At 41.8% G+C, this 21,106-nt stretch overlaps 1 protein-coding gene across 2 annotated transcripts in view; it reads right to left on the bottom strand.

Annotated features, from left to right (window-relative positions):
- Positions 1-1,196: 1,196 nt before the first annotated feature.
- Positions 1,197-21,106, bottom strand: part of HEATR5A (HEAT repeat containing 5A) — an 85,364-nt gene continuing 65,454 nt past the window's right edge. For both annotated transcript variants that reach the window (XM_040968682.1, XM_040968681.1), the window contains 9 exons: positions 20,798-21,020; positions 17,269-17,517; positions 15,531-15,658; positions 13,659-13,806; positions 12,531-12,803; positions 9,781-10,005; positions 4,517-4,671; positions 3,613-3,826; positions 1,197-2,767 (listed from right to left, as the gene is read on the bottom strand). In XM_040968682.1, coding sequence (XP_040824616.1) covers positions 2,460-2,767; positions 3,613-3,826; positions 4,517-4,671; positions 9,781-10,005; positions 12,531-12,803; positions 13,659-13,806; positions 15,531-15,658; positions 17,269-17,517; positions 20,798-21,020 — 1,923 coding nt within the window. In that variant the 3' untranslated portion in view covers positions 1,197-2,459. The remainder of the gene's footprint in view (positions 2,768-3,612; positions 3,827-4,516; positions 4,672-9,780; positions 10,006-12,530; positions 12,804-13,658; positions 13,807-15,530; positions 15,659-17,268; positions 17,518-20,797; positions 21,021-21,106) is intronic.

Raw genomic sequence — 21,106 nt, 5'->3', positions numbered from 1 at the left:
ACAGACCTTTGGAGGCACTGGTGATGGCAAGTATGGGAGAGCAGGATTATGTTCTCAGCTTCATTGGGCATCTAGGGAGTGACCTTGTGGATGGGAGCTTGCCACACGTCCCCAGCACTCAGATGAAGGGCTAGCAGCTTTAGGAAGAGAGGAGTCTGAAGACTGGCCATTCCTCATACTGACCAATCGACACATGGCCTGCCACAGGCCCAAGGCCTGTCCTCGCCCAACTTCTCTTTCTGAATTCTAGATTCAGGAGTGACATATGGGTTTGACACTGTGTCCCTTAACATAAAAAGCCTTTCTTCTATCACAAAACCATTGTTACAGACTGGGTTTTGCACTGATTCTACTTCATTTGGGGGTGCAGGGGCACAAGGACTTGGGCCATGTTTCCCAGGTGCATTGTCATGGAGCTGGATCAGAAGAGAAGCAGCTTTGACTTGAACTGGCACCTATGTGGGATAGGTCACTGTAGGCAGTGACTTAAGCCACTCTGTCAAGACACCAGCCCCAACTATTAAATTATCTTATCAGTAAGGAAATATTTATTAATTCAGTGTTGTATTAAATAAGGTGGTATATTTTTAAAAGGTTAAAATCTTAAACCTATGATATTAGACATGTTTTTGTTAATTACTGACATTCATATACCACCTTTAACCCAAACAATTCAGGACATCATTAATGAATTCAGTTCTTTTCAACAACTGAAACAATTAAGACAAAACAAAAAAGTAAAACCCAAAAGTCAGTATCTTGTATCCAGAGAATATGCTAGTCCAGCATTTGCCTGGGTAAAGCAATAATTTGAGTCCAGATTCATCTTATACCTGTGCAATTCAATAGCCGTTAAGTATTCAGTTAGAGCAGCAGAGGCAAAATTAAAGAGAAACTTCTTCCTTTGAGTAAGCAATCGAGGAGGACTAAAGTGCAGTGTGAAGTTTCCTGCATACTGAAGAACATATTGAGCAGTACGGGAACCAGTCAGGAAGCAGGTGAATTTGGTGTAGGAGGAGGGCAAGAACTGTGAGGGGAGGCAGGCAGGGGGCTGTGACATTTACACCAACCTGAAAGGAGTAGGAGGCCGCCAGTTAGAACAAGGGAGAGAAAAGGGCATCCCAGGTGAAAGACAGACACACCTAGTTCCTGGAACTATTCAGGAAGACTCACCCACTGTGAAGAAGGCTCCAGGGAAAAGACCAAGCTACAGAGATCTCACTCACCTGACAGATGTGCTTTTCTAGAGTCCATGAGACTAATCAGCCATCTTTTGTGGGTAAAATAATTTAAAATACAAGAAGGTTACAGAAAATTAACTTTATTTATGTATGTAGAAAAATTAATTATGTTAGAATTTGTCAAATGTGTTTATTCGCAACAATTTACAAGAGTATTTATGTACAAACATAATAAAATAAACTCTATCACGTTGCTCTTGCTGGGGCTGAAGTGGTCTCTCAGTATGCCTCTGTCACTTCAATTATAGTTAACAGGGAGATGATTTGTTTTGACTCACACAGCTTAACATGGAGTTGGAAGGAGAGTCAGTGGTCATGAACAGAGTTTAAAAAATACTTTTCAACCAGTAAGACTTTATTATTAGATTTTTTCTATATTAAAATATGTTTCACATTAAGAAAAATACTTGTATTCCTTGATGGATTACCTCAGTCTGTTGTACTAAATTTGGCATTATATAAACATACTGTTGATCTAAATATAATATAGATGTGAACAGATAATAAACTCATTGATATGTTTATCACAAACGAAAATGAACCAAATTATTTGTAATGAAGGCAGAAAATCCAACTCAGAAAGAGTAAAATGGAGATGCCCTAGTCTTTTGTAAAATAAATAAAACTCACTTTTGAGCTCAATACAAACTTAGCCAAAATGTGAAAAACCACAGTATTTATGAAAGCCAAAATCTTATGCCAGACTTTAGGGTAATGATTCATTTGTACTAATTTTTGTGGATAATTTTCAACCAGGTTTCCTCAATAAGTTTCCAATCCTTTTGTTAGAGGAGTGGAGGAAACTTTAATGCTATTATTGATGAAGTCAGATTTTGAACTCACTAATTGGATACAGTGTAAGTGCAGATCATTTGTACCAGGCAAATCTCTGTCAGTGTTTACACCATGTGTGCATGAACTGTTAAGAATCCAAGTTTTTAAAGTTGTTGACAACATAACATGTTTAGTAAATTTAGTTCTTCAGCACTTTTTTGAAATTCCTGGCAAAATTCTGTTAGCTTTATGATCTTAATAAATGGGAAAAAATTTCACCAAAAATGCTAAGTTTGCTGTCACTTCGAAAAGTCACAGCTATTAAAGTAAACACAACCAACTAGACTTGCAAGTGCACTTGTGTCTGAAAAGTCACTTTTGTCCCCAAACGGAGGAAATGACCAGGTATTACCTTTAAGGTGCTTTCAATTCCAAGAAGTAACATCAGAGGAAACTGGTCTTTAACTGGATGCTTGCATTCTTTCCTGGGTTCTTGTTGGCTTTGGAGGTTGGAAGTCGGCCTTTGACACTCTCCTGATTCCCCTTAATAGCAGCCTCGAGGCGGGCTTTCAGGGTGGGAGAGGAAGCCATCACACTTTTAAACACTGATGAAAACTGAGGCCCAATGTGCATGAGATTTTGCAAGGCAAAGTCGTGTAGACTTCTCCTTGCTGCAGATGTAGTTCCCAAAGCGTTCTCATCCAAGAGGAAGGAAACCAGGATGGGCAGAAGACAGGCCACCAGCTGGGAGCCTGCAGAGGAAAGAGATTTTGGATCAGAGGCAGAAAGTTGCTGTGAGGGCTGTATTTCACCTGACACATTCATCTTGACCCAGCGGGAAGATGATTCCTTTAGTTTCTCCTCCTAAATTAATACTTAATGATGTTAATACTTGGGATTAACACAACACCTGTCTTTCAAGCAGACATGGGACTAATGGAAGGTTGACAAAATCCTGAGGGATGGGCCAGTGGCACTGTGCTGATCCAGCTCCCTGCTCATGTGCTCCCTGGAAGGCAGCAGGTGATGGCTCTAATTCTTGAATCTACCACTGATATATGAGACTCAGTGGAATTCTGAGTTCCTGGCTTCAGCCAGGTCCAGTCCTGGAGATTGTGGGCATTTAGGGTGTGAGCCAGCAGGTGAAAGATCTCTCTGATGGGCCCAGCATGGTAGCCTAAAGTTCTTGCCTTGCACACACTGGGATCCCATACGGGCGCTGGTTTTAATCCCAGCAGCCCCACTTCCCTTCCAGCTCCCTGCTTGTGGCCTGGGAAAGTAGTTGAGGATGACCCAAAGACTTGGGACCCTGTATCCGCATGGCAGACCCAGAGCAGGCTCTGGGCTCCTGGCTTTGCATCGATGCAGCTCTGGCCATTGTGGCCGCTTGGGGAATGAATCACTGGGGAATGAATCATGGGACGGAAAATCTTCCCCTCTGTTTCTCCTCCTCTCTGTGTAGCTAATTATCCAATAAAAAATAATTTTTTTTTAAAGAACAATCTCTGCCTATCAAATAAATAAAACACAACAATAACAACAGCACATTCTGGCTCCAGAAGTCCTCGGCTGCCCTGAGTTTAGCTCCAACACTCACGATGTTGTTCTTCAGCGACCATCACCAATGCTTCCAAGACCTTGATGCCCTCCTGAAAGACCTGCAGCTCAGCGCTGTCCTCAGGTTTTCTCTTGTCCATTTCCTGCAGTTTCTCCACAATAGTGGAAGCCAAAGAGTGTATGTACGGGTAGGAAACAACTGGATTTGGATACTGGAAAATGGAATGTAAGAGCTGATAGGTCTTGATTTGTACCTAGACAGGAAGAGACAAGAACAGTACATACTATAAATTTAAAAATAAAGCTCCCTAAACAGGTCCCTGGGGACTCTAGGAGCCAAGGGGAGCAGACAGCCAGCCAGACAGTTGAGATGGCTGTGTCCCATACCCCATAGCATCCTTGGTTCCAGTGGCTGGTCTGTGCCTGCTGACTTCTCAGCTTTCTGCTTCTGCAGAACCCAGGGCAGCAGGTGGTAGCTCAAGTAACTGGGTTACTGCAATGCTCCCCCTTGAGTATAAAAGCTAGAGTGAGCTCCTGGCATTTGAGAAGTGAGTCAGCAGATGGCAGCTCTGTGTCTCTTTTTTTTAATCTTCTGCCTCTCAAATAAAAAATTTGAAAGGAAAGGCATTTAAATATATTCCTGATTAATCTCTAACCTGGGTAATCTGGGCTGACAGTTTCCAGATTCAATGCCAGCAGTGGCAATGACAGTTTGGAGTGGAACAGAGGCTTACAGGCTCCACAAGGGAGGAGACCCCTAGGGCTCACATTTCATCTTTGCTCTGGTTCAATAGAATAAGACCATCATTATTTGGGTTGATCACCCCAAGAACAGGTATTCATCTCAAATGAAAAATTAAAAAATTGTAATCTGATATTTTTGTTGGAGCCAACAAAATCAGCAAAGTTTTACAAAACCCTGAACAGTCCTAGCAGACACTTACCAGAGGATCTTTAATGGCAAGAGTGGCCTTGAATTTGTCAATACAGCGCTCCTGAAGACATGGGATGGTAGATACTTCTGGACTGGTGGACAAAATGAATACTGTGATAGCAGTAAGCAGACTGACTTCATCCAGTCCTTGGTGTGTGCCGTCAGCTAGAGGGAAATGATTCATTAGGAACAGAACCTATGAACTGCTTTATATATGTCTAAGACACTGTCTTTGGGAGCAACAATTTCTCTTTTGTTTATAACAGAGATAGTCAATAAACACCAACATTAAGATGGTGGCATAAGGACTGGGCCAGGCTGAAGCCAGAAACCCAGAGCCTCCTCTGGATCTTCCACATGGGTCCCAAGGCTTTGGGCTATCCTCCACTGCTTTCCCAGGCCACAAGCAGGGAGTGGATGAGAAGTGGAATACCTGGGGAGTGAACCAGTGGCTGCAGTCTTCTTTTGTTGCTCTGAATTTCAAATAAATAATGAACCAACTTAAGAAAAGTTATTCTTCTAAAGTCAAGAATTACCAAGTAATCACAGTGTGTGTTTTGTTATTTTTTATGATTCATTTATTTTTATTTTAAAGGCAGATTTTATTTCAAAGGCAGAGCTTACAAGGAGAGATGGAGAGAAAGTCTTCCATCCGCTGGCTCACTCCCCAAATGGCTGCAATTGCCAGAGCTGAGCTGATCTGAAGCTGGGAGCAAGGATCCCCTCCTGCTCCCCCGGGCTTCTCACATGGGTGCAGGTCCCAAGTATTTGAGCTATCTTCCACTGCCTTCCCAGGCCGTAAGCAGAGACCCAGACTGGAAGCTAAGCAGCTGGGACACAAACCAGAACCCACATGGTGCGCTGGTGCCACATGGTGGATTAGCTTGCTGTGCCAGTGCATGGCCTTTAAAGTAATTATAATCTCTAAAGTTAGGAAAGGAGAGGGCATGAGCTTTGTACTTGAGATACCTACTTCCCACATCATAGACCCTGGGTTTGAGTTTTCAGCTGTAGTTCTTGGTTCCAGACCTTGGGAGATAGCATTGTGGCTCATGTAGTGGGGTCCCTGCCACTCATGAGGGATACCAGGATTGAGTTTCTGACTACTGGCTTCAGCGCAGTCCAGTCTGGCTGTTGTGGATGTTTAAATATTGGATGGGATCTCTGTCTCTCAAATAGTTTTAAAAAAGAGAGATGAAAGAAAGCCAAGTCATTAGGATGTATGTCTGTGTTTGCTAGCAGTGTGACTCTGGATGCCTTACTTCAGTTTCTAATCTATAAAATGGGGATTAAAAAATAGCTCACAGTGAGGGGTGTAAGGATTAAAAGCAATGAATTCATGCAAAGCACCACATATAAGTTAGCTATTAATTATCTTTACTGTTCAGTTGTAGAGAAATGTTCGGACAATTGCTTCAATGGTTTTATTTCTTGGATAAGTTTAAGATATTCTGATAAGACATGTATCACATGAACTATCTTAGCACTTTGGCTACACGTACCATTTCTCAAAAGTCAAGAAAAAAGCTAAAACAGAGGTTGCAATCATTTGAAGAAATTCTATTTTTTAAAAAGATTTATTTTAAAGGTAGATTATTATTTTAAAGACAGATATGGGCCGGCGGGGGGGTGCAGATTTATCTTCAGTTCACTAATTCACTCCCAAACACCTGTAACAACCAGGGTTGTGCAGGTGAAGCTGGGAACTGCATCTAGGACTCCCACATGGGGAGCAGGCCCCAAGTACTCAGGCCATCATCTGCTTTCTCCCAGGTGCATGAGCAGGAAGCTGGGGCCACAGTTGAGTAGCTAGAACGAGAACTGGCACCATGATTGCCCACCTCACTGCCCTCCGCAAAATTTGAAAGGCAGAGATTCTGTTTCCATAAGCTAGCTCACTACCTGTGTTCATAAAGCCAAGGCCAGGACTGGTATAGATGGGGAGATGAGAATCCAATATAGTTCTCCCTTGTAGCAAGCAGGACCCAGGTTTCTGTGCCTTCACCTGCTGCCTCTGGGGCATGAGTTAGCAAGAAGCTGGAGTGGAAAGCAGAGCTGAGCCTTGAACTCAGGCACTCACACACGGGATGCAGGTATCTCAGTCACTAGGCCATACACCTGCCACCAGGCCTCCCCCGCCCCCCACACTTTTACTTAGGTTATATGCAGGGTTCCCTTAGCATTAGCTTTGCAGAGGAACACAGATGGTAAGGACTTGAGGTCTGGCTGGCAGCCCCATGAGTGAGGCAGCCATCCTAGAAGGAACCTCAATCTGCAGTGCTGGCCAGTGTTGTGACAGTAACTTCATGGAGACACCCTGAGGCACAGCCACCTCCAGCTGCACCTGAGTCCTTGACCCACAAACACTGGGACAATAAATCCTTGCTATTTTAAACACTCAATTTTGAAACACCTGTTGCACAGTGAATGTTTTATCTGGCATGATAGCTCCTTCTCTCATATCTTGAGGAGCTGTCTCCTAATAACTCACTTTAAATCCTAAGTTCTGGTCTCAATCCCTGGTAGAAGCTCCTAATCCCCCGTTCTGGTGTATGAGGAAAGAGGCAGGCTCATCCCTAGCCTCTACACACAGACCAACTAACTTAGCCTTCTTGCCTCCTGTTCTCATATTAGCAGAGGCATTTCTTCTTCAAAGGGCTGTAGATATTACTTCTTCAGGAGTAACACTTTCAATTCCAAGCTTGGCTTCATTTCTTCCCCCTCCCACTTCCAGAATGAACTCATGTTGGAGTTAGCATCCTAACAAAAGCCGGCAGCACTCCACCTTCCCCTCAGCTGCTTCTCCTCCTGTCAAAAGGAGACTATAGTCCATCTTTGTACTGCGATACTGTGAGCCGTAAATCCCATGCAACCGGACATTGTCTTTTTTTTTGTTCATTTTTAAAATTTCTGGATGTTGTCTTCATAGTTTTACACTTAGTTTTATGCATAGTTTTATGCTTCTGGCCATTCCCTTTTCAAAACTCTTTTCCTTTGTATTCAGTGACTGCATTACTTGTGAGTCTCGTCTTGATTCTGGACCTCTTCTTGCAATGTAAGCTCAAGCTAAGTGAAGTTAATTAGTTTGCAGGTTGCACTGACGACTCAAATAGCTACACAGACCAAAAGCACCTCTGGCCTAGGCCAACTCTTTTGAATTCCAGATCCCTGCACGTTCAGCCCCCACCAGACTTTATCATACAGCCATTTCAAACTCAATTTGCTATCTTGCCTCAAAAACCTGCAGTTGTTGTTCCTGTTAGCGGCACCATGTTTGCATCACTCTATACTTTCAACTCCTAAATCAAAGTATCAAAACTTCTGTTGAAAATGGTATGACATGGGGTCAGTGTGATGGAGAAGCAATCTCTCCTGCAGCACTGCCATCCCATATGGCTGCTGGTAAGTGTCCTGGCTGCTCCATTTCTGATCCAGCTCCCTATCTGTGGCCTGGGAAAAGAGCAGAGGATGGCCCAAAGCCTTGGGACCCTGCACCTGGCTGGGAGACCTACAAGATGCTCCTGGCTTTAGATCATCTCAGCTCCAGCCATTGCAGCCTTTTGGGGAGTGAAACCTCTTTTTCTATCTCCTTCTCTGTAAACCCTGTGTTTCAAATAAAAATAAATAAATCTTTAAAGGAGAAAAAAAAAGAAAGAAAACGGTGTAACATTTTTTTCTTCATTCTGCTTTTCCTTTCTGTTGCAGCTATTATCTTATCTAGCAGTCTTTCTTCTCCAGAATTGTCAGAGATACTAATGTAGATCCCGTCATACCGTTTTCCTCTCTGAAAACCATTTCACAGATTCCACAAGCTTATTACTAGCAACTCAAATCACAAATCATGTCAAATTCTCCAGCAGGCCCTGCCTATCACATGACTTCCCCACACGCCACCAGGCCTTTCCCTCCTACCCTTCCTTCTATTCCAAGTCCAACTATTCCACTTGCTGTCCCTAAGTGACCATATTTTTAGGTCTCCAGATTTTTTTATCTGGAAATTGTTGCACCTAGAATCCCCTTCTATACTATCACCATGAAAAATGGCTGCTCATGCTTTCTGAGGAGCCTTTTGGTGGCCTCCAAGATGCCCCACTGACGTTCCCCCCAGGGAGGGTGTTCTGTCAAGAGGGTGTGTGTGGTCACCTTCAGCTTCTGGAGCTGCTGTGCCTGAGGTCAGACCCATACCAAGGGGCTGCATGAGGCATGGCTGCTTCTGTGGCACGTGAGACACTTAACAGGCAGGCTTGGAGCCCTCAATACCTCCACCCAGCTTGGGGAACTGCACTGTAGTTTGCCTGCCTTTACCCAACATTCCTTCCCCTCCTCGCTTCAGAGATTGTTCTCAAAGCTCCACATCTCTGTGTGTGCTTCTGGAGAAACTTACTCGTGACACTGTTCAAAATTCACTCAACTGCTAATAACTCACAATGTTTAGTACCCTTTGCATTACATGACAGATGCCATGATTTAAGATACTGTCACTGCCCTTAGGATGGTATTTATCACATCCTACAGCACTTATCAGATGCTACTAAAGCTCTCAAATCTGGGGAAAATAGGTGGTCAGTAAATGCAGAATTCAACTGAAAATTTCTTATATATGAAACTGAGTATGTGACATCTGTAAACAGAACAAGGAAGGCAAATATGATGTATACTTCAAAACACTTTTTGCAGTCAAGGAAACATACTGTTAAAAATGAAAATCACATAGCATAGCAAGAATAAAAAAAAGAGAAAATCAAATTGAAATGGATCTTAAAGATAATCCTGGTTATAATGATATTGATATATATACAAGGGGCATAAATGAAATTCTTTGCACTTGCCATCTTAACTACTCCAACAATTTCTTGCAATATAAGACTGTCATTTATTAATGAGAAAATAGTCTCCTGGGAATTTAGTAACTTGGCTAGTCACTTTGTAACTCCTGGAGAGATTAACATATTGATATTGAGATCTTTTCTACTGGTAACCAATGATTACGTACTTGTGGTATATTGTGAGCATCAAATTATTCTGTTAACTAGACAGGGATCACAGCACATTTTTAAATAAACATAACATTACCCCTCGTGGTCTCACTGCCAACATGTACTCTTCCTATCCTGTGACTGCATTAGAATATGAAAGCAGAGAATGTCTGACAACTCTCTCACATGGCAATTACTTGGGTTTCTCCTCTGGATGATACACGGCATCTCCTCAAAAACCTGCTCCTTTCACTTCTTAACACACACTGCAGAGCTGCTTCTAAAAGGTCTTTGTTACCTGGATCCCAACAATCAAGGACTGTTGCTAAAGCGCTTCGGAGAAGGTCTGTCCAAGCTGTGCGGCTTTTTTCTGCTCGGGCCATAGGAGAAGATAATATTGCTTTCAGAGCCTGCAGGGAAGCTGCGACTGTGGAAGAGAGCTGGCCCCCCGGGAGCTTCACAGCAGTTTCACGCAGGACCCCAATCGTGAGGTACAGTATAGTAGGGAGAACGGAGATGCTTCCTGTAAGACAGGTTTTACAACATCTTGGATTTTAGCATTTCTTTTTCCTATATAATATATATGTGTTTCCTAGAAGAGATCATCAATGGGCAAGACATATCAAACAATTTTCTAGCTTTTAAGATTATTTTCATAAAGGATTATAACTATTAAGATAATACAATTTCATGAAGATTTTTAAGGCTGGAGGAAGTTTTGATGTTTGCAATTGGAGATGTCATTTAAATGGTAAACTGTAAAATTTAGTATCAATATACCTTTTCTTTTCTATTTTATTTATTTCTTCATTTTATTTTATTTTATTTTATTTATTTTTTACTGTGATAAAACGTACATTACAGAATCAGCACTGTGGTACTGCATGTTGAGCCAACAGTTGTGCTGGCATCCAAAATGGGTACCATTTCAAATCCTGGCTGCTCCACTTCCAATCCAACTCTGCTAATGCTCCTGCGAAAGCAATGGAAAATGGCTCAAGTCCTACTCCCCTGCCTTCACTCACTTGGGAGACCAGGAAGCAGCTCCTGGCTTACAGTTTTAGATCATTTCAGTTCTGGCCATTGTAGCCATTTGGGGAGTGAACCAGCAAGTAGCTGAACAATCTCTGTGACTCCGCCTTTCAAATACATAAACAAACCTTTTAAAAACCAAAATTACATAAAATCTACAATTTTTAACTACTTAGAATGTATAGCCCAATGATATTACACTGTGCAAACACTGTTACCATTTATTTATTTTTATTTTATTTGGTTATTTTTAAAGATTTATTTATTTTTATTGGAAAGGCAGATGTACAGAGAGGAGGAGAGACAGAGAGGAAGATCTTCCATCTGATGGTTCATTCCCCAAGGGGCCACAATGGCTGGAGCTGAGCCAATCCAAAGCCAGGAACCTGGAGCTTTTCCAGGTTTCCCATGCAGGTACAGGGTCCCAAGGCTTTTTTTTTTTTTTTTTTAAAGATTTATTTTTATTATTTTTTCATTGGAAAGGCGGATATACAGAGAGGAGAGACAGAGAGGAAGATCTTCCGTCCAATGATTCACTCCCCAAGTGAGCGCAACGGGCCGATACTATGCCGATCTGAAGCCAGGAGCCTCTTCTAGGTCTCCCACGTGGGTGCAGGTTCCCAAAGCTTTGGGCCGTCCTCGACTGCCTTCCCGGGCCACAGGCAGGGAGCTGGAAGGGAAGCGGGGCTGCCGGGATTAGAACCGGCGCCCATATGGGATCCCGGGCGTGCAAGGCGAGGACCTTTAACCACTTGCACCACCGCGCCGGGCCCGGTCCCAAGGCTTTGGGACTGCTTTCCCACGCCACAAGCAGGGAACTGGATGGGAAGTGGAGCTGCCAGGATTAGAACCAGAGCCCACATGGGATGATGGCATGTTCAAGGCAAAGACTTTAACTGCTGCATTATCACGCCAGGCGCCATTTTAATTTATTTTAGATTAAATGCTTTTTAAATTAAACTCAAGGAATTTGTACAGATTCAGTCAGTACAAAATATTAAAAGTTTTTGTGGCCATTAACGAGTTGAGAATTTAGTATCTAAGTTGAAAATAACTGTGAAGAAACTAAAGCTGAATGGTCAATTTCCATAGACTACTCAACAAAACTCATCTAATACAGTTTTATCCCCAATCATCTGCTAGTGTTTTTTTTTTTCTGCCACTCTTGGTATGAGACCATGTGTGAGAACAGGTGTGCAAGTTCTAATTCAAACTGGAACCTAAGGTCATTAGGCTAAAAAAAAGATCATATATGAATTGGTCAAGGCACACTTAGGCAGTGTATGCTTACCAACAAAGAATTCTCCTATCATTATGTTCTAGGTTTCACACACAAGTATAGTTGGAAACAAAGCACATGCATCTGTCTATAAAAATATGTTTTAAACATTTTATGCCTCATGTAGCGGATCAAAGCTATAGATCAACTTGCAGAAATACCATGTTTATACATGAAAAAGTAAAACTCAAAACTCAACATCAACTAGATTCTGGGAGACTTTATAGATTATGAATGTCTACAGCTGAGCCCTGAAGGAAGAAAAATCATGAGAAGCAGAGAAGTGATGGGGTCATTCCCGATCAAGTGCAGGAATCAGGAAAAGGCTGTGACTTGGCAGAGTTCCAGTGAAGAGCCTGAAAAGCTAGGTGAAGGTGTATGCTCTGGATCCAAATGGAGCTGGGGTTGACGAGAAGCTTCTCTCATCACCAGGGTGGGAAGAATCCACTAGATTCTGGTTACCACAATGTGACCAAGAGTTAGCAACTGCCACTAGCTAGTTTAAAACACCATTAACCATAGAAGAGAATATCCACTGATGGTCTTTTTATTTATTTTCACCCTTTAGGGAAAACAAGTCACTAAAATGTAATGCTAATCTTGGAGGAATAAAAAAGATACCTCAATGTTTCCCAGCATTCATTTAATCAGAAAAATAATAGCAAGAGGCTCCATTATCTATTAAAACCATTTTTCTCCCACCAGGTCAAATTAGGTAACCACAAGCCACAGCATACCTTCTGGAGAGCACACTGCAGGAAGTTCAGAAAGGATGATCAAGGCGGTGGACACCAATCTACCTCCATCTTCTGACAGCATCTGTGGCTTTGCAGCTTTCATGCCTGGGCTCCCTGTCAATTTCGGATTCAGTTCTGGGAGTTGTCTGACCAGAATGCAAACACATAACTCCAGGGTGGCGAAGACCAGAGACTTTCCCGGCACCAGGCCTCCTGTATCCTTTCCCTCTCCGAACTCTGGCAGCGTTTCCTTTTCAGCAGCCCCATCATCAACTAAAAGACAGGAAAAGTGGTTCTAATAATGCCTTTGTTTGCTTTGCTTCTGGATGAGTACAATTTAGCTCATTTCTGTTACAGACAACACACTCAATGGCTAAAGCCTTAAAAACAGAAAATGAGCACTTAAGGAGGTAAAAGTTATTTTGACTATGACTTCTACTGCACCCTATCAAAAGATATCCTTGTAATCCTACTAGCTTTAAAATATTGCTGTGCTCAAACTTCATTACTAATTGTGTGAATCTGTTCCTTTGTCTTTGGCACACACACAGAAATGGGTCTGACAGCTGAGGCCACAGCAGTGACCTTGGGAGATCAGCTCATGAGAGTGACGAGGCAAAAACAGAAGTCTAAGTCTCTGATATCTTTAAGAAGCTGTCCCAAAGTCCCAAACTGTCCACCTCTGGACTTCATTCTTTGCAAAATACATCTTTGTGTTTTAAATACACTGTTAATATTGGATTGTCTATTACATGAAGTCATGTTTAATCAAATAAAATAATAGACTTAACAAGGTCATATCACATTTGTGAACAAGTAATTTGCCAACTGAAGTTACAAACAGCTGCCAGCTCTTTCCATGTATAATGGTAAATAGCTTAAAATGTACTCTAGTAGTAGAATGGATTCCCTCCCATGCCAGATTGTTAAAATTTTAATTTTCCTAAAGAACAGCAGCTACTGACAATATCCAAGCTGCCAAGTAGAGATGAATGAGAGCATTTAAAGCTATGCCTAGAGATGTTTCATTTGTGAATACATTATCAAAACTCTACAGATACATGAAATAATGCTTCCCAAAATAATGATGCTCCTTGATTCACTAGGCATTAAAGTGACCTGTTTTACCTTCTGCACTTCGCCTTTTCTCCTTCACATGTTCTTGTGCTGCACAGATAATCTGCTTGACCACTTCAAGTGAGGCCAACTGAATTGAAGGGGATTCTCTTGTCAGAATTACTCGATGTAGCACATTCAGCAACTCAATACCCAAGTCCTATCAAAGAAAACAAGGTGGGGACACTGTATTGGAAATCACACTTTTAAACAGCTCACGAAAAAGACAAGTGCAATAAAAATATGTGACACTTGCTCCACTTTTACTTTAGCCAAGGTTGGGCCAGAGCAAAGCCAGGAACCAGGAACTGCTTCTAGGTCTCCCACATAAGGTCCATGCAGCAGCAGGAAGCTGTACTGGAGGCAGGGCCGGGATTCAAACCAGGAACTCCAATGTGGGTGTCAAGCAGCAGCTTAATATGCCACATCAGAAGGCCTGTACCTACTTGCTCCAATTTCAATTAACTCTAGATGTTTATTTTTTTCTTGTCTAGTTTTGTGGAAGATTACCTCCAAACAACCTGAACTGGGAAAATGGAAATTTCCAAAATAAGCTGGGAATTTTGACTAAAACAATATAGGGGCTTATACTAAGGTTTTCTTGCAATAATAAAGAATGAGGGAGAAGCATAACATTAAAGTGAATTGTTGGCCCAGCATGGTAGCCTAATGGCTGAAGTACTGGCCTTGAACACACCGGGATCCCATACAGGCGCCAGTTCTAATCCCAGCGGCCCCACTTCCCATCCAGCTCCCTGCTTGTGGCCTGGGAAAGCAGTCGAGGACGGCCCAAAGCCTTGGGGCCCTGCACCCGCGTGGGAGGCTCCTGGCTTCGGATTGGCTCAGCTCCAGCCATTATGGCCACTTGGGGAGTGAATCATCGGACAGATCTTCCTCCCTGGCTCTTCTTCTCACTGTATATCTGCCTTTCCAATAAAAATTAAATAAATCTTTTCAAAAAAGAAGTGAATTGTAAGTTAATATGCAGAGAATGTAATCTCTTTAAAGAGTAAAACACACTTGAGACACTCCATTTTCTTTTGAATTGGTTAATTATGGTTCTTTTATTTAATCCCTGAAAAAAGAGTAAATCAGTTAGTGAAATACTTCTTTTAGCATCTAGAAAAAATACAGAGTTTTAAAATTCATTCCAGTCCAATTTAAGGCAAGTAGGAGCCTAATTCATGCTTTAAACCTAATAAATCATAGCGTTAATTACTCAAATTACTCATATACAAGTGTATAAATGCAAGAAATACTACTGATCACTAAAGGAATCAGTGATAACAAAACTAATTATTGGCTAACATGTGATGCTAAGAATACCTGTCCAATGTGTATTTGCTTTGGAGAAAAGCACTTAAACAAAGCGCCATACTTTGGGTAGCAGTCCTATAACCATGGCCACAAATAGGACAGATACAAGCACTTGACTTCACCTGTAGGCTGGGCAACAATCTCATAAAAGGGCCTGGAGGGGGAATTCAGCCAACAGCAATACCATGCCACAGGCAGGAACTATATGGACCAACCCGATTCCCTGTGGGTGGGAGTGGGATAAAGCAGACAGGCGAATATGAACAGCAGGGTGCATGTGAGTGGAAAGCAGCGTAGTGAATGCCACTGTAGTGCACAATACAATGCGGAACCTTCCCATTGTCACAGAAACCAGAACAAACAGAAAATGACATTGGCTGAAGCAGAGGCATGTCTGCCCAGGCACAGCACAGAGGCTGGCAGCACTCCAGTTCTGAGGTGTGGCCACATGGCCAGGTGTGCTTTTACTGCTCTATGTTCACTTTGCATGTGCCATGTGTAGTAACCTGAACATGTTTCTGCTCCTTGAAATGAACAGACACCTAACAAAAACAAAAAGCCACCTACGTGATCACTGCCAACTTTACATCGGGGCCAAGGAACATCCAGAAGGGCCTGTAATGCGTGTAAACAAGCAGTTATGCTTTCCATGGTTGCATCTGCACGTAAGGAGCATAAAAATTCCACACTGATTCCTGTGAAAGGCAAAAAAAAAAAGTTGAGATTCATAGTTTATTAAGTTAATTATATATTTTGAAATTATATATATACACATATACACACACACACATATATATAAGTTTAGCAAAAAAGTAATACAAATGAGTCACAAATAATTCAATACTTTGAACAATTAAGTAGGCAATTCCCTTAACAGTTCATTGCTTTCTACATACTTAAAGAGGGTTGTGCACCATTGCTTAATTCTCGTAAGAATTCAAAGATGCACAAGTTACATATCGCAGAATGTAATGCATAGAATCTCATAAGCATATTCTGATTCAAGTTTCAGTGATTATGCTGTGCCAGGTACTGTCTTTTACAAATAATAATATATGAAATTCTTCTAAGAATTGATACAATTAGTTCCATTCACTTTGAGACAGGAAATGGGCACACAGAGTCTTAAGTTTTTGATTTATTTAAATCTTTTTTTTTTTTTTAAAGATTTCTCAATTTATTTGGAAGTCAGAGTTACAGAAGGAGAGAGGCAGAGACAAAGATCTGTCCACTGTTTCAGTCTCTAAACAGCTGGGGCTGAGGCAGGCAGGAGCAAGAGCTTCATCTAGTCTCCCAGGCAGGCATTTGGGTTACTTTCTGCTGTTTTCCCAGGCCCCTAAGTGGAGCAGCTGGGGCACTGATGCTAGCATCGCAGGTGCCAGCTTAACTTGTGGCATCACAAACTAGCCCCTGCATTCTTATTTTCAATTGACAAGTAGCTGTAAACTCATTTGGCTTTTAAGTGACAAATGGTAACTGATGTTAATTTAATTTAATTTAATTCATTCAAGTTTGGTCATGGTGCATCAGAAATTTGGATTCAAGTAGTCAAGCCAAACAGTTTATAAAAATGTAATCTTCATCCTATACGTTTGTTTTTTAAAAAGATTCCATCCTAAGATGGCTGGAAATCAATTTTTAGTGTGCTCAAGGATACAGAAATCTGGTCATGTCTGGCTTGGCAATGAACAGTAAATGTAAATTCTATGAACCATAAATCTTAATCATTTACTTTTATAACCCTCATATTGATATAATCAATACATGCTTTATAGGAAATGGTTTTAGTTTGTTTCTCAGAACTACACTAATATGAAAAACATTCCCTTTTTTCTAGAAGCTTACTGTTCCTAGAAAGAAGCCTCACTTTTAAAATGAAGTTCCAGGAAAGGTAAAAAAGAAAAAAGGCATTAAACTTCAAAATCTAATAATGTTACTGATCTTTGACCTTTAATACCTGCTTGCAATCTTAGCTAATCATCATAGTTTCTTGACCCTTGTAATCCTTGGAGGACAAGCAGGAAAAGTTCTAAGCGTATTTGTCTTCCCAAGAAATTGACAGTGTTTTTAGATGCCACCGTCTCTTAAAACAGTGTGAAAGAAGTAGGCTTTTACAACTTATTCAACTTGATACTGAAGTCACCTTTCAATAGGATTGGAGATGTAATACAATAAAATCCATATTACCTGAAATGTATACAAACCTCCCTACTTATGACCAGGCTAACACCTATGAGGGAGTGAAGGCAGTGAGGCACAAATCAGGAAGGCATGCAAGGTTGTAAACTTGAAAGCTTCTACTGACCTAAAATCAGATGGAATCGATCAGTGTAGACATCCTCAGGGGACTTCACAGTCGCTCCGGATGATGAGCCCTGCCCCATGGAAGTTGGTGTCACAGGCCTGGAGAGGTGAGCAGCTCCTTCATCGGGGTCAGCAACCACAAAGCCAGTGCTGGTAAGCCACAGCGCTGTGGCATGCAGGATAAGTGCCCAGGAGTTGGAATAATGAAGTTTTGCATTTTCGCTAGTCTCTGCTGTGTAGAAAGCACCACCTATCAGAAACAAAAACAAAGAAAGGAGTGCCGGAGAGCAAACCATTAAGAGAAAAAGCAGATTGGTTTCCAAATTCTGATTTCTTCTTTTTTTGTAACTGCTTCCCAGTCTGCTACCCCTCAATTCAACAGCTTATTGATTTTAAACAAAACAGCTATGTTCTGCTTGTTCCTGGACTTCATATAAATACACTCCTATGTATAGTATGTAGTCATTTGTTACTGTTTTCCTGCCTAATATTTTTTAGAAATGTATTATTGTCATTATTTTAAAAAGATTTATTTATTTGAAAGGCAGAGTCAGATATGAAAAATCTCTTCCATCTGCTTGGTCACTCCTCAAATGGCAGCGACAGGGCTGAACCAGGACAAAGGCAGGGGCCCAGAACTCCCATCACAGTCCCCTGTGTGGGTGGCAGGGACCCCAGTATCCCAGCCATCTTTGGCTACATTTCCAGGCTAATAACTGGGACCTGGATCAGAAGTGAAGCAGCTGGGACTCAGATTGGTGCTCATCTGTGAGGCTGATGTCACAGGGAATGGCTTAACCTGCTATATATACCACAATGTTGGCCCCTATTATTATTTTAAAACTTTGTTCTTTGAAACAAAGACTCTAGTCTTGCCAGATTATTTCCTAAATGCCCAAAACATATGGGACTAGGGTAAATTGCAACAAAGAGCTTCTTTCCATGTGGGTGGAAAGAACCCAAAGCTATCACCTGCTGCCTCCCATTGTGCTCATTAGCAGGAGTGCAGCCCAGACTAGAATGTACACTCTAGCAGTACAGACAGTGGGCATCCCAGTGATGCCTTCACTGCTAGGCCAAATTATTCCTTATCAATGTTGTTTCTAATGTTTTAATTTATCCTAGGAATACAACTACTGAGTCAAAGAACTGACTTAACATTCAACTTTATAGGAGATCCACAGGCAAATTCTTAACATTTAATAATGTAATTGTAAAATATTGCAAAAAAAAATTCATTTTCCTACCTCCAGTGCTGACATTACCATTTTGTCTCATTTTCTTAAAAGCATGAGTGTTACACCATTGATTGCTCTTTCTGCTGTCATCATTTTCCTTGAATCAGTCACTTTCATAATAATGTGTGTATTCCCAAACAAATTCATTATTTTATATACTTACAAGTTTACTTAAAAAGCATCAGAGGTTGGTGTTGTGGCATAGCACATAAAGCTACTACCTGCAATGCTGACATACCAGATGGGTACCAGTTCATGTTCCAGCTGCTTCACTTCCAATTCAGCTTCCTGCTAATTGGGAAAGGCAGCAAAAGTGATCCAAATGTTTGCGCCTCTGCCACGAAGCAGAAGAACCAGTTGAAGCTCCTGGATTCAGCCTGAGTACACGGCATAGCACATTAAGCCTCTGCCTGCAGTACCAGAATGTTATATGCACACTAATTTGAGTCCTGACTACTCCACTTTTATCCAGCTCCCTGTTTATAGCCTGGAGAAGCAGCAGAGAATTGCCCAAGTCCTTGGCCCCTGTGCCTACATGGGAGACCCAGAGGAAGCTGCTCACTCCTGGCTTTGGATCAGCTCAGCTCTGGTGGCTGTGGCTATTTAGGGAGTGAATCAGTGGATAGAATATTCCTCTCTGTATCTTGGCCTTAAAAAAAAAAAGAGAGAGAGAGAAAAGAAAGAAAGGAAGGAAATCTTAAAAAAATACGCTAAGAGTAATTTGTCACTATCTCACAAGACAGGCACATCTTATGATACTGTGAATCAACTTCAGGGCATGAAGCAAGAAACAACTATCACATGGTTATCCTGTGAACCAGCGTTCTGGTCAGCGCAGGTGTGGTGCCTCTTTGGGTTAAGCAGTTGCCTGGAATGCCTACATCCCATGCCTCATGTGCATGAGCCTGGAGAGCAGAAAATGATGGCCTGGTACCTAGGTCCCTGCCACCTAGGTGGAAGACCTGGATGGAGTTCCTAGCTCCTGGCTTTAGCCTGACTCAGGCCTGCCTGTGGGCAGGGATTAGAGAATGAACCTAACACATGGAAGATCTCTCGGTCTCTCCCTGTCACTCTACCTTTAGAATAAATAAACATTGTTAAAAATCCTTCAAGAAGAAAAGGTCTTAAGCCACACGATGGATTCCAGGGCCCAAAAAGAAGCCACCAACCCTGACACTAGCAAAACAAGATGCATCACTTCATAATACACATGCTGATGACACAAACACTGCCCGTGTGACTGTAGCTCAGCGCTCAACAACATAGCAAACTGCCTGCCCATTCAGAGATCCTCCTTCTGCAACAAAGGATGAGTTCTGAAACCTGTGTCATGGAATAGTTCCCTTCCATGCAGGCAGCAGACAACCCAGTGGTCCTCGCGAGTGTGTATCTTGCCTGCCCCTCCAAGCCTGTCAGTGCCCCAGAGTCGGCCACCTGTCGCCAGGTGGCAGTATTTGCATGGACTGCAGAAGCAAGTTTTTGCTCTGCTGGGAAGACTTCAGACATTGCTTCAAGACCACAAGAATCATAAGAAATTTATAAACATTCATCTGGCCTTCAGAGCATTGAATTTCCATGCAAGTGAAGAGTATTCCAGAGGCTTGGGGCTGTCTCCATTCCACAATGGCTTCCCCAGAGGTCTTTCGCGTGGCCTTAGATGGCCCAGTAAGGAGCATGTGCTTATCTTCAAGACTCACTGTGCTCACCCACTCAGTGATTTGATCTGCAGGGGAGGCCTACTGAGTGCCAGGCTGGAATTCTCTTCTCCACTTACTGCAAAAACTTGCATATAATCTCTGATTAATCAGAAATTAATTTCAGCACCCCCAGATTTAAAAAACAACAAACAAACAAACAAACAAACAAACAAAAATCTTCTAGCTAGAATGGGACAAGAATCGTAAATCTTTCTGGAAGTGCCCAGCTGTATTACCATTAGGCTTTTTATCTCCTGATGCACAATCAATGCAACTTAGGCCTTCTTGCTAAAGATTATTTCAAATAGAGAATCATTAGCAAAGTGCCATTTAAGTCCTAACAAGTCCTAGTTTGGCTTTGTTCTTAACTGGATCAAATAGAAGTAGTGCCCAAAGTTCAAGCTACAATGAATTTACGTGCAAAACTCTTTTCTCTAAACATCAATAAAATTGGAATGAAAGTTTTCAATAAGAAAAAAAAGGGGGAGGGGGGAAGAATAAAATTAGGGTATAATGGTAAAGATAAATAGAGGAGTTCTAAAAATATAATTTTTACTACCACTCTTGGAATTATCTAAATATTTTATCCCCTTACCTTCAACAGGAAGTTGGGAGGCAAATTCTGAAGGTAAAGTTAGCAGAGCAAAATCCTGAAGGGCAGCCAGCCAGAGTCTGCTCAGTGTGCTCAGATCAGTATGGACTAAGTCAAGCAGTCCATCTGAGGAACAGGACCCACTCCTGACACTTTCTTCTGAGCCGGTGGGGGTCTTCAAAGGCTGCCTGTGGTTTTTATGTCTTTGTACAGCAACAATGTAGACCTGTTAAAGGTTAGTTTAAAAAAAGGAAAATTTTGCATCTACTGAGTAGGTGTCATAATATATTACATATTCCTAAAGAGGCAAAC

Source organism: Ochotona curzoniae, unplaced genomic scaffold (assembly GCF_017591425.1).
Source record: "Ochotona curzoniae isolate NIBS_2020 unplaced genomic scaffold, NIBS_Ocur_1.0 scaffold_4701, whole genome shotgun sequence".
In the NCBI taxonomy this organism is placed as follows: Eukaryota; Metazoa; Chordata; class Mammalia; order Lagomorpha; family Ochotonidae; genus Ochotona; species Ochotona curzoniae.
This window is presented reverse-complemented; position numbering and strand designations above follow the sequence as displayed.